Source organism: Sitophilus oryzae, unplaced genomic scaffold (genome assembly GCF_002938485.1).
Source record: "Sitophilus oryzae breed Bouriz unplaced genomic scaffold, Soryzae_2.0 scaffold_1576_pilon_pilon, whole genome shotgun sequence".
NCBI lineage: Eukaryota > Metazoa > Arthropoda > Insecta > Coleoptera > Curculionidae > Sitophilus > Sitophilus oryzae.
Genome location: NW_022146254.1, coordinates 3043304 through 3058012, shown reverse-complemented (window position 1 = coordinate 3058012; position 14709 = coordinate 3043304). Strand labels below are relative to the sequence as shown.

Sequence of the window (14709 nt, the reverse complement as noted above, 5' to 3'; positions counted from 1 at the left end):
AATATGTTGGCTGTAGGCATTTTAAATTTACCATCATCAACAGCCGAAACAAAAAGAGCCTTCAGTACTTATGGATTTGTTCATGGGCCAAGAAGAAACAGACATACCGTGAAAATACCGGATAACTTACTTATATTGACCCTAATTATAATTTACTAAATGGAGAAGAACATCCAAGAATGGTAGAAACTGCTGAGAAAGGAATGAAAGAAGAAGATATAGATTTTGAACTAATAGACATGACCCAACTATCGAAAGAGAAAGAAGATGACGAGATTGAGAATGATTTATCATTATCCGCTCTATTACGTATACTATAACATAGGCCGGGCCTCTGATGCCGGGACCCCATTAGGCTACACGTCACGCCACGCTATCCCATGTGAGCCCACGTGTTGCGACGTCGAAAAGAGTGTACACATGAGATATGGGACAGACAAATCGCCCATCACACGTGTTGTAGCCTGGGATGGCGTGACGTGAGTGGCGTGTTGCCTAGTGTGTACGCAATACATGTAATTAAATGGAAAAACATACGCACAGATCTTCATGACGTGGGGTGCATGGCGTGGAGTGGCATGTCGCCTAATGGGGCCCCGGCCTAACTCTCACTAGCTTAAAGAACGCTCTTGTCTTTTTTGTAATATTTGTGGTTTTGAAATAAAAAAAATAATATTATATAAAAAGCTGTTTTTTAAAAATTACCAATGCTACCGGTAATATTACCGATATATAAATTACGGGTAATTTTACTCACTAGCCACGACTATAAAAATATAACGACAATTTGACTCGAAATGCCAAGTATTTGGTCCCAAATAATTTTTAAAAAAAGTTTTTTTTTTCAAATATACCGAGAATGAGTCACCCTCATTCCATTTGAAAAAAATGAGTTGTGATTAAAGATACGATTTAGGCATCTCTTAACCGACCTGGAAAAGGCACGAAAAACATTAGACAATCAAATATATCTTTCCAAAGCTCCTTGATTATAAATTAAAGGTTTTAACACCGCCATGGAACTCTAGATTGAAATTTAAAATTTTATAAAAATGTCTAAAGTTGTCATGTTATTTAAAAACCAAAAGTTATACTCATTTCCGGTGAAACACGAATTGACCGAAACAATTGAATACGCCAATCAATCCTGATTTATGTCACATACTAACATACCAAATCTCGTTTATTTTTCTGAAAAAATAAAAAAGTTATAGGGGTGAGCCATTTTTGAAAACCACCCGGTATAGAAATTGTTCATTTAACTCAAAAACAATAAATATTTAATAGTAACCTAACTTAAAATTTCAAATAATCCTAAAAACATAAAATAAAAGCCTAAGAAAAAATGTAAATTACCATTTATTTATTATAAAAATAAATCTACCCAATTATAAAAAAAATCCCTCCATAAAACACATCTCTAGATCATAAACTGCTCAAAAAACAACAATACCTACTGCTTGAAAAGATTTATCTACACTTTAGAAGCACGACGCGAAAAATGTCAGACTGAATGTAAAATATCTGTTTGTCCCAACTGAACAATAAGTGGACGCTGAAGGGCTTCTCATAATTGTGAAAGCTTACAAAAGAAAATCTGAAAATGAACAGGCTAAAAGAGGTTTAATGAAAAATCTAGTACAAGTTAATCTTAAAATTATCTAGTACATATTTTAAACAAATTTATATTCATTATCAATATTAATAGGTAGATGTTACATTACTAAATAAGTATGCAATATTAATAAAAAAAAAAATAATGATAGTTTTAACTACTTAAACTCAAGAACCTGGAAGACTCCATCCATAACCTGGAATGGGTATCCTCCAACGGTCTTAAGACACTCGAAGAAATTGTTCAGAACATAAGACCATTGATTAACAACGGCGAGTGCAGATTTTGTGAGGAAAATGGGAAAACACCTCATCATTGAGTGCGCCGAGCCGACATTTTCGACAACCAATTCATGCCATAAACTTTGATACGACTGATATCTAACCTCTGTATAATAACTAACATCTGTAAAACAGTCTAAGATTCTGTTTTTTTGTCAAAGCCCTGAGACTGTATGATGAGTAACCGTAAGTTATTCGTAACCTGGAATGGAAATCCTTCAATGTTCTAAGACACTCAAAGAAATTTCTGGGGACTTACGACCGAGAAAAATCAAAAAGATTTTCCTTAATTTAAGTTAGAACAATCTTGTTAAGTAACAAGAATATTGATAAAGATCATCGAGAAATAATAAATAAAATTAAATTAAATATGATGTTACATGTGGAAGATTAAAAACAAATAAATATCCAGAGAAATAGTCAAAAAAGATCGTACCACTGCTTGACGAATTTTGAAGAAGAATAATTTTAAGTAATTTAAATATTCATCAAGAACTAGGTGAAATGTAGGGCAAATTTACTCTATTTTATAATAATTAATAAGTACTTAATTTTGTGAATTGTTAAGTGTTTAAAGTTAAAATCTCTCGGAAGAGCTCCATTTTTTCATGATATTTTGACGACGTTTCGTGCACTAGGAAACCCCATCATGAATGAATCAAATTAAAAAATCGTCCGATTTAAATGAAATTTGGCATGTCGATAGATTGGACCAAGGCCAACGTGACCGTGTACGACACATGTCACTGTGACAGTTAGTTTTGATGTATTGTCGTATTTGGCGTATATGGATTGTAACGGGGTTTTTAACAGGACACTGTCTCCTCAATGAACACTTCAGTAGATTGAAGCTGAGAAACAACAGCGAATGAAGATTCTGTGGGGAAACACCAGAACACCTCATTACTGAGTGTGCCGATACGACAACTATTCGTGCCATAAACACTGGTACGACCGGTATCGGAGAACTAACCTCTGTAAAACCGTGTCAGAAACTGGCTTTTGTCAAAGCCCTGAGACTGTATGATGAGTTATAAGGCAAGAAAGAGGGAGACAATAGGTATATAAGGTCGCGGTGATTAACTTCTCCTCTCCCATGCAATCGACATCTACATCTACAACTACTTAAACCTAACAATGATTAAAGGGATGTCTAAAATTTTGGTAATGTTAAAATTTAATAAAAAAATACATAGATTAATTAAATTCTGTCAAATTTTATGCCCAACCTTATCCGCAAGTAGTGGTTCTTAAAATCCAATAAAGATAGTAATTCGATACTAAATATATAATTAAAACACTTGCTAAACATTTAAATTTCTCAAGGAAGATTCGAATTTTAATACATTAGACACGTTTTCAAAAAACAAGTGATATCGTTTCATTAACATCTTTAATAATATATTTTTTAATGAAGTTAGAGTAATGAAAAAAAGTTACTTACACAGCAATTAATAATCCATTTTAAAATATTAGCCAAAAAAATTGATGCGATGCAGAAGAATCCACCTCAATATGATAACTTTAATAACCCCAGAATAAAAAAGTAGCCCCCCCCCTCTCAAGCATTCCCCAGTCTAATTATAGTTTAAAACTAGCAGGCATGTAATGCATTTCTGGAAGTCACAAAAATCCTTAAAAATATGTTGACGTCGACTTTCTTCAAGAACAGAAATATCCCTGGAAACGACTTGGTTAAATTCTTTGTCGATTCATTATTATGTTCCTTAAAATAGAAGCATCTCCTTGAATAACATAAAAAAGGTATTTTAGTATAAGAAAATAAAGTACAGCACTGTATTCAACACTAAACTCAATCCATATTTGGCAGCTATTTAAATCAAATTTTTGGTAGGTATTTTGTGTATAACCGTAATTTTTAAGTTTTTTTTTGTATTTTTCTTGGTTTTGGTTGTGGTTTTGGAATATCATGTAAATTAATTATTTAATAACTGTATTGCATATTATAGGTCTTTATCTTAGATGACGTTTCGGTCAATTTTTGGCCTTTTTCACAATCTTATCTACAATAATTTAATACAATTCACATCTCAAGGTATAAAATTACATTTAAGAATAAAAACTAACCCACTCAAGTAGAAACCTACATTGTAGATTTCTATAAATTGATGATAAGATTGTGAAAAAGGCCAAAAATTGGCCGAAACGTCATCTAAAATAAAGAAATATAATAAGCAATACAGTTATTAAATAATTAATTTACATGATATTCCAAAACCAAGAAAAATACAAAAAAACTTAAATATAAATTAGGAATAAAGAAAAACTAAATACAAATCGTAATTGTTTATCGTTTCTTTCCATAATAGAACACTTGATATCAAACCTGTTCAACTGATTAATGCATATTAGAATTTTATTGATAATTATTATTTTTATTGTGTATTTAATTATACAGTATGTTCCCGGATTCCATTCCAAATCCATTTCATTCTTCATAAAAACTTTTGCTTGTTCTAAAATTATTAATTCCGTTTATACATTTCCAAATTTCCATACCACTTTGGGGAAAATTAATAAAACATAAAAATGAATTTTTCCCGAGATTTTCCCAAGATTAAAAGATCTCGCACACTATACCTACACGGACCGGCACGGACCAGACCAGTAAAATCTACCGGTGAAGGTGACCGTGTTATTTAATAGAGTAGAGCACACTAGACCAGTACCAGCACGTACCGCCACAAGCCACGACCGTCAAAACAGGTCGTGTCGGTCAGGGACAAATATGACCGGCAATATTTACGCCTGGTCGTGCTGGTCCGACCTAATGTGCGCACCGGCGAACCAGCACACCTCCACAAACATGCAAATATTGAAGGGTTCGTCAGTAGGGACGCGATATCGTTTGAAAAGTATCGATACTTGGTATCGAATAAGTATTGTATAAATAGTATCGATGCCTACTAAGTATCGAAAAGAAAGTATTGATACCTACTAGTATCGAAAAAATATCGATTCCACAATACCAACATGCCATCTATGGATACCATACAAAAAAAGTAAAGTGTAAACATGGTGTAAACCAGTTAATTATTCTATGGTTTAAACACGTTTTGTGTAAACATTGTTTTCTCCATTGAAATTTGAAATTTTTGTTTCTTAAGCCCCGTTCTCAGAACTTGGTCTGTGCTCAGAACTGCGACTGTCGACAGCGACACTCGCTGTTCTGAGAACGGGGCTTTAATCATGTACTAATTCTTTTGATAATCTGCATTGTCCAAAAAAAAAATAACAACCATTGGATTGAGAATAAAAGAGTTGAAGCAATTTTTTATTTTTCCCTTGCTAAACAAAAACTTACACTTTGTTTATTGAAAAGTTTTTATTTTGAGTAATATTTACTTTTATATGTATTATGCAAAAGACGTTATCTATTAGGTTTAGAAGAAAATATGCACCGTAAAAAGATAGAATGGGTACAATCAACAATGAAATAAAAAATGTTTCTTAATTTAAAAATAAAACACATGTTAACATTTATATTTATTGATTTATTAAAGGAACCATTCATCTTCACTGCAATCTGCTAGAAATAACAGTTTTTCTAACAGATTACTAGACAGACGATTTCTGTCTTGCGTGACCGTACCACCAGCTTTAGAAAAAAGCCTTTCAGATGGTACTGATGTTCCAACAATACAAAAATGTGAAACGGCAATGTTGTAGAGACCAGGAAAGACATTTTTCACTTCCTCCCAGTAGGACATTGGATCTGAATTAAGGGGCATTACAGGATTAGATAAATAAACTGTCAGCTCATCATTTATTTTTGAAGAAGTCTGCTGACTTTTTTGATTTTGGGCATGTGCCAGTGTTTTGTGGTAATCCCAAAAATCATATTTTTCTTGATCTTGCATATTGGGTGATCCTTGTTTTGATGAATCAGATCTATCTGACTCACTGAAGGTTTGTTGGCTAGCAATTGTTTTTCTAATGTACTCAATTGTTTTGGAACAACCAAGCGGGTCTTCAAAGTGTATTCTTTTAAATCTTGGATCGAGTATACATGACACTGATAAAAAATAATTGTACTCCATCTTACCAAATCTTTTATTTATTTCATCAATCAATTTTGATTTAAGTGTATTAAGTGTATTCACAATATCCAACTCTGTAGTCATCTTTCTTAACTGGTTTTTTAAACAGTTCACCATAGGTATTATTTTCGATATTGTTATGTAGAATTCCCCTGAAGCCTCTCTAGTGACAAATTCCAAGGGTTCTAATACAATTTGAATTTGTCTAGCCAAATCTAACTCCGTGGCTGTTAACATTGGCGGAGCTGTTATGTCATTTATAATAATTTGATTGACAGTTGTAGCTAGTTCCGAAAATCTTTTCAGCATATAAAATGTTGAATTCCATCTCGTATGTACGTCAAGAATCAGTTTTTTTGTTGTTCCTTCGGAGGCTTCATTGTCAAGTTGTATCTTCCTTAATTTATCACTAACTGTCACACTTCTCTTAGCCCACTTGACAATGTCTCTCACTTTACCCAAAATTGGCAAAATTAAGGTATCTTTAGTTATTACCTCAGCTATTAAATTTACTGTATGGGCAAAGCAAGGCATGTGTTTGTTTCGTCCAAATGTTTTTGCAACAGCACTTACTACATTTGCGCCATTGTCTGTTACTACACCAACAATCTGTTGTTTGTTAATTTTCCAATAGTTTAAAATATCCTCTAATTGTTCACTAATGTTGTCACTCGTGTGCCGTTCAAATAATTGTCTAGTGGCTAGAGTGACAGATGACAATTTTACTCCTGTTAAAAAGTGTGCTGTGACACCAAGAAAACTTTTGGTTTGCATTGTTTCAGTCCACATGTCAAACGTGAGACAAATATATGTAATTTTACTCAGGCGTTCCTCATATATAGATTTCATGATATCATATTTTATAGCTAATTTCGCTTTGAATGTGTCAGGATGAGGAATTTTATATGAGGGACATAATTCATGCATTAGTTTCCTAAACCCTGCACCAGTTACTGAATTAAAAGGCCTGCTGTCTTTACAAATAAAGTAGAGGATACACTGTGTAATGGCAGCATGCTTTGTCCCTCCCTCTGTAACAAAAATAAAAAACACTATATATACGTTATAGTTACGTATGTATACTAACTTTATATATTTTACCTTTATATGATGTAATTTTCTTTAAGGCATCTTTAATGCTAGGTGTAAATGAATGAAGAGTAGGATCAGGTGTTTTTGAAGAGCCAATATTTTTGTTCGCCGTATTATCCTTATCCATTTGAGTGGTTAGTTCACCCGTTCCAGAATCTCCAAGGGGATGGTCAACAGCACTCGAAATTGAAGTTGTTACCCACGTAGATAAAGATGACCTGTAAAGGTTGTATTTCTTATAATCTAGTTTTCTTTACAAATGCAAATTCTTTATAACACAAAAATATTGATTTTTTGTATACCTGATTTTTTAATAAAAAAACATACCTTAAGCGCTTAGAGCTACTGGGACTACCGGGAGTACTGCTAGGACCAGCTATTACATCAGACTCTGACAGTCCTGTTTCACTCTCACTATCAATAATTATTGAACTTGAACTAGCGTTACTGCTACCACGATGTTGTTTTAAATGTTTGGCTAAATTAGAAGTATTGCCACTTGTTTTTATATGCTTAAAGCATATTTTACACGCAGCAGTAACACTATCTAATTTGGTAAAACTTTGCCAAATTTTACTTCTTGGTGGAGACATATTCTAGATTCTCTTAATATTTAACAATTAAAAGCTGGCAATGGTCACAAAACACTCTTGAAACACAACCAGGAAAAAAAACACAATGAGAAAAAAAATCAGGAAAACCATGGAAAACTTTGCACCTCTGCAGAACGAAAAACAAAATGTAAAACCAGAGTACGTAGACCGCCGAGTAGCGACAGAAACCGTCGGCTCTTTTGATGTGGTGGGACCAAATTTTCTTTCTCTCTCTTATCACGTGCTTGACAGATAACCTACATATTTAACTGCTCAACTTATGAAGTGGTCCTATAAACGTGGTATACACTGCTCACAATTTGAAGTGGAATTAATTATGAAGTTTTATACATATTTTTTCTGTTTTGTTTTATCCTTATTTCTAAATTTGAATGTATAAAATATCTTACAGCTAATAAATAATTAAAAAAAACATTCGTTGCCTGAGGTATACTTCAAATAAAGTATATAGAGATATTTGATAAATGGCAACAGTGGCAACTTCGCTTCTTCATATGACAGATAACCTACATATTTCGCGCAGCCGCAAAGAAAATTGAAAACGGGACTGTCGCTACTCGGCGGTTTGTTTACTCTGGTAAAACGATATAAAGAATATAAAGTCAATTGTCAATGCCAATGCCTAGAACATTAAAAACACCGCGTTGAAAAAACATTTTCAAAATAATCTGTCTCTCTTTATTCTAGAAGTTACAACAGAGTAAAAACTAACCCAAACAAGTCAAATTAAGAATCAAATGAACAAACTTTTGCGGTTCACGTATAGTCCAACAGGTGGCGGCAGCATGCCAATATTATTAGTAAATATACTAAAACTAAAAGTATCGATATTAGTAAAAGTATCGATAAAATAGTATCGATAATGAAATTACTTGGAATCGAAACAAAGTATCGATACCATACTAGTATCGAAGTATCGTTCGTATCCCTATTCGTCAGTATTTCGAGTACGCTAGCTGGCTCAAATCGCATGATGTAGGTTAGATTTCGTTTATTTTTGTTCGAACCTTTAAATCGTCTTAAATATGAATGAAGAAAAGCTTATCTTACTGGTACAAAAGTATCCAGAGCTGTGCGATACGAGCCAAGCATTTTATATATAGAGACCAAGAAAGAAAAGATGCAATATGGGAGTCGATAGCAAAAAAAAATAATCAAATTTGATTTGTGACATTCGAAAATATTGGAAAAACTTTTCTTCGAATCTTTTTAATTCAGGAAACAAATAATGAAATTCGCCATATTGCTTTCTCTTTTGATTTATAGGGTGAACCCAAAATCTTCTTTTTTTCTTAGCTTCCTTCTCTTCCTCCTCTTCTTCACACAACATGGCTAAAATAATAATTTCTTCTCTGAACTACTCATTTTCAATACTTCTATGTTGCACGCTCTAGTAGTTGAGCCTTGACAACTGTACTTTTTTCGAAACTCTCGCTTATGTTGCTGGTCTGTGGCGGTAAAGTGTGCGACGTCATGCAGGATGCAGGTTTGTGCTGTGCTGGTCCGTACTGGTCCGTGTAGGTATAGTGTGCGCGATCTTTAAGAGGCGTTTCTATGGTAATATCATTTCGATTTAATTCTTTGATAGATTATTAAATTTGATTAACGTCATATTCTTTGTGGTTGTTAAAGTATCACATTTTCCGGTAACTATCATCACCCTTTCCGTAGCATTAAACTAAAGAAATTTTGTATTTCTTTAACATTTTAAAACAGCAAAAAATATTATGTTATTTAAAATTCTATGAATAACAATTTATCAAAAAATGAAAACGCATTTATATTACCGTAGAAACGCGTTTTGATTTTTAGGACTAAATTCAACCATATTTTCATTCTTTTTTAATTCTTTCTAAATCGGTATGTAAATTTGGAAAAGTATAAAAGATTTTAATGAAGAATGCATTGTTTTCAAATTGTAAATAATAAAAAAGTTTTTCCTCTTGTAAAGGCAATCGGGGACATACTGCCTAATGAATATAAAGATGAAAAAGAAACATGGTGGATACTAATACAGATTGTATCTAAAAACGCTTGTTAAAAAATATTATGCGAGAAAATTCGAGAAAATATTCAAGTTTTATTAGCTTTAGGAATCTTAGCTTTAATGAAAACTTAATGTTGGCACTTTAATCCGTTTACTCGAAACATTGATAATGATTTATATGAATTTTTAGTGAATTATCTTTGTACGAACCTATGTAACAAAATAAATTTACTTTAAACCCTTGCATGTTACTCATGCTTTTATATTTAAAAATAACCCAACACAATCAAAATCTATTTATAAATTAATGGTTTTCTGAAGTGGTGACATAAATTCACAGTAATACGTTTACACACACTGTTTCCAAAAACCGAAATATCTCTAAAGATGGCTTTGGTAATCCAGGTTGATTCATTATTATATTCCAAAAATTATGAAATGCTCTAAAGTTACAGTTGGGGTTTCTACAACCCCCAACTGGAACCCTCTAAAGTTCAATAAGGAGAACCAAATGTTAGCACTACAATTCATTTATTCTACGTGAATTTTTATCGTATTACAGATAAAACCAAAGATAAAACTGATTATACGATATTAAACAAATGCATCAAGAGTTTCTCTTAAATGATATGAACAATGCACATCTTTGTTATTGTATTTTTCCTATTTAATCCATAACACGGATTTTTCTTCCTCTGGGATATGCGAGACCTTGTCTTTGGTGGGGAAGCTCCTAGTCAGGTGCTAGGGGCAATCCGCTCTAGCACTTTGGCTGTAGTGTTGTGTCCAGGAAATTGCACCAAGACATATAACGATGCAGGATGGGACTACCCTGTCCATTATACCAGGTACCCTCTACTGTCTGTGGTCATGTACCATGGGCAGAGAATGGAAGAAAATTAGGCAAAGAAAATAAAGTCCTCCTACTCACCAAGAGATAGAAGGCAATGAGAAAGCAAATAATCTAGCTAGAAAATGAGCGAACACTCCACTAACTGGACCAGAACCGTTCTGTTTTCCAAGCGGGAACAACTGAAAACGGAACTGAAGAACCTGGAAGACTCCATCCGTAAACTGGAATGGGTGTCCTCCAACGGTCGAAGACACTCGAAAAAGTTCCTCAGAACTTACGACCGAAAAAAATCAAAGATTTTCCATGATTTAAGTAAAAACAATCTTCGGATTGTCTTCTTCGGATTGTCTCTTCGGAGGGTTTCTAACAGGCCACTGTCTCCTCAACGAACACCTCAGTAGACTGAAACTGAGAAACTACGGCGAATGCAGATGCTGTGGGGAAAATCGGAAAACACCAAAACACCTTATCACTGAGTGCGCCGAGACGACAAGCGTTCGTGCCATGAACTTTGGAGGGCTGATGTCGAGGATGGAGAGCTGGCCTCTGTAAAGCCGTCTCAGATACTGGCTTTTGTTAAAGCTGATGAATGATTTATAACTCAAGAAAGGGGAACACAATAGATTTATAAGGTCGCGGTGATTAACTCCCCTCCTAAACTTTCTACATTCATTCTACATCATGGGCAGAGGGTGCGGGGAAGTCTCGGCTCAACCGCCTGAACCAAGAGGAGAGAATCTCACCAAAAAACTAAATTCTACAATGGCGGGACCAGGTCAAAGGGGTGCGTGGCTAGATAGAAGACTAGCCTCTACTGGTCTCAACCTTGGGGTACTAAGGAGCCCTCATTGTATTCTGGTCTCCCTTACTTCTACACAAGTAAAGAAAGGGGGACACAATAGATCTTTAAGGTCGCGGTGATTAACCCCTCCCACTCATTCTACAAAATAATTATAGATTAATTACAAAGATTTTCTTTTAAAAAATACAAAGCATTTAAAATAAACCAAATATCAGTCAAATTAATAACGTTCCTATTATGAAGCTGTACTGTTCGGTAGTGATGGGTTGTTATTTAACTATCTGTTATTTTATAACAATTATGTAGAAATAACATAACGCAACCGTTCCTACTTTTAAAAAATAACAGATATAAAATAACGATACGCAGAGATCGACCGTTCGTGAAACGAAGTCGGCGCTCTGCACCGCCACGAAATTCGATGCTGCTCGAAGCAATTCCAAAAACAACTAGTATGGATTATGGATGGAAAACATGTTATTTCGACAACCATCGATACAGGCGGCGAGATACAACGCACAACGGAGTGTGGAATGCGCTACGGCGAACGTAGCTGCATCGGTCGATGGTTGTGTGGGGCTAGCAACAGCTTAAAAATAATGATATAAAAGAAGCAGCTTTTTTGAAACAGTTGCGGGCATAACGCCTGGCGGTCGAGATAACAGGAGTGGGAAAGGAATGCTGCTGCATCGGTCGATTGTCGATGGAGGCTCGCAACGGGTTGGAGAAGCAGTCATTTTAGATACGTTGTTTTTTAACCTGTTACGAGCATAACAGAGCGGCGGTCGAGATAATCGGAGTGGGTAAGTCACGCTGCTGCATCGGTCGATTATCGATGGAGGTTCGAAACAGGTTGGAGAATAACGCATCAGTTGTTTTAGATACATTGTTTTTCAACCTGTTACGAGCATAACGGGTGGAGGTCGAGATATTATGGCTCTGTATGTTTCAGTACTTACTTATTAAGTTTCAATATTTAGGTATTTATTTATTCTGAAAAATTTTCCGAATAATATTTTAAGATTTTTTAAAAATGTATACAGGGTGTTTTAAAAAATTTGGTCATTGATTAATCACGATCCTGCTTAAAGCCCTTGACGTAAAAAGCTGATTTTTGGAAAACGGATTGACTTTAGGGTGTAGAGGTTCGATAAGAAGGGATTTTTCGAAACTCGAATTCTAAGGGGGTAACCACCCTCAAATATTAGAATATATTTTATTTAAAAACCGGTGAGTTTTTCGGAAAGACTCTTATAAACACGTTAATTTTATTTTGTTGTTTTAATAATTTAAGATTTTTTAAAAATATATACAGGGTATTTCATAAAATATGACCATTGAGTAATCACGATTTTGCTTAAACTGCTTGACCTTTAAAGCTGATTTTTGCCAAACGGATTGACTGTGGGGTTAAGGTTCGATAAGGAGGGATTTCTCGAATCTCAAATACCAAGAGGGTGAAAACGCCCCTCAAATATTACAATATTTGTTATTTAAAAAACGGTTAGTCTTTCGGGAAAACGCTTGGACGTATAATTTATTTTGTTTTTTTACATATTTTGAAATTTTTTAAAAAATCATACAGGGTGTTCCAAAAAGTTGACTAATTGATTAACCACGATTCTGCTTAAACTGCTCGACGTTTAAAGCTTATTTTTGGCAAATGCGAGAAAATTTTATCCGGTTTGTATGTTAATGGAAATTCTTGCTTTGCTTTATCATCACATTAGAAATTATTAATTCGACGCGAACGAAGTCGCGGGTACACGCTAGTTTAAGTGTAAAATTAATTCGAACTCTAGTGTGTAGTTGGTTTACTTATGAAGAATATACTACACATTTTCTTATATTGCTATTTTATTACCGCAAATGGTAAAATCATAACTAAGAGCTTCTCGCCCGTCGAGTGTGATGCACCCTGTACTACGCAATTCAGGCGGATCGAGAGGCAGAGCGTAGGTAGATCGGAATGTATAGGTATAGACGAGTGATGGAATTTTGGCTTTTTTTATATAGCAATTTGTAAACAGCGCTTATTTGTAAACAGCCACCGTTTTTATAGATAACAATCGATATTTAGAAATCTTTTGACACCCTGGAAATACTACCACCGAGCACGTCATTGTTGCAACTTTCAACTGCGTTAATACGCCTGGCGGTGACCGCCTAATACTCTTTCAGATATTTAGCAATAAAATAAAGAAACCTGTTATATATAAGCTGTTTTTTATAAATACCTATAACAGTTTCAACTGTTATCTAAAAATAACAGTTTTGCCCATCACTACTGTTCAGCTCCTTACGCTGTACCGCTGTACTGTTCGGGTCGCTCTCAAGGGTCGGGTAAAGCGGGTGTGTGGCAGAAGAAAATATATATTATATTTCAGAAATTTCCCTAAGGCTTAACCCGATCCTGTCGTGTTAAGCCACACCTAAAATTCACGTTCACACACCTACAAACACACGTTCTTTGATTAAGGCTTGATTAACGTTTGCAGAGCTTCAGCATTTGCCATAAAATAGCGAGCAATTTGTTACAAAACTATATAAATTATATATCATTGTAATCACAAAATTTCAATCTATCTCCGTATTGTAACGGAATTTTAAAGTGTGTCTTTATTTTCGAGAAAATTTACTCTAAACATAAGGAATATTTTATTGATGTTGGACCATGAAAATCTTAAAAATAAAGAAGTTGTCTAAAAATTTGCTACAATACGGATCTAGTTGGATCTAGTATAATCCTTTATCTTTAATTTCCTTCTTCGTTTGTGTAAAAATACCTAGCCAGTTTTACATAAAACGTTCAATGCCGAACGCTTATTTTGCTACTTTTTCGGACTAGTAAAACTGACTCTTAAAAATATTACCTGAAGTAGTTTTATGAACTTTTTAAACCACAAAAAATCTAATACATTACGTCTTAACACTGATTAGATCTTCGAGCATTAACTAGAACATAAGTTCTGCTAATGCCGCTTTTCCAGACACATGTCTTAATTACTGGCTTGATAACTAAGTATTTTATTTTACAGCCCTCGGTGCACTCGACAGATTTGTAGGCGGGTTAGTTATGGCTTAAGCCGGCTTTTACAGATTGAATTTATAGTATGTAAGAGTATCAACGTTGTTTTTATATCTAATCCATGCTGATACTCTACTGCACAAGTAATTAAATATAAAAGTAATCTATAAATTATAGATTGAAACTCAATTACTTTAGATATTATGTATAATTATACATATTATTATAATAATAATTAGATAAGCATATCAAGATTTCAAATAAATGCCATTCAATCATTCGATAAAATAGGAATAATTGATATTTGCACAAAGCATGCCTTTTTTAATTTTAATACGAATTTGATTGCTTTGAATGTCTTAATTTTAAAACTGAA

General features: G+C 34.0%; 1 protein-coding gene across 1 annotated transcript; it reads right to left on the bottom strand.

Annotated features, from left to right (window-relative positions):
• Window positions 1-5390: 5390 nt before the first annotated feature.
• LOC115879410 (zinc finger BED domain-containing protein 4-like) lies at window positions 5391-7936 on the bottom strand. The gene is made up of 3 exons (XM_030896233.1): window positions 7377-7936; window positions 7059-7267; window positions 5391-6988 (listed from the first exon to the last, which is right to left on the bottom strand). The coding sequence occupies exons 1-3, from the start codon at window positions 7640-7642 to the stop codon at window positions 5415-5417; spliced, it is 2049 nt and encodes a 682-aa protein (XP_030752093.1). The 5' UTR covers window positions 7643-7936; the 3' UTR covers window positions 5391-5414.
• Between the last annotated feature and the right edge of the window lie 6773 nt (window positions 7937-14709).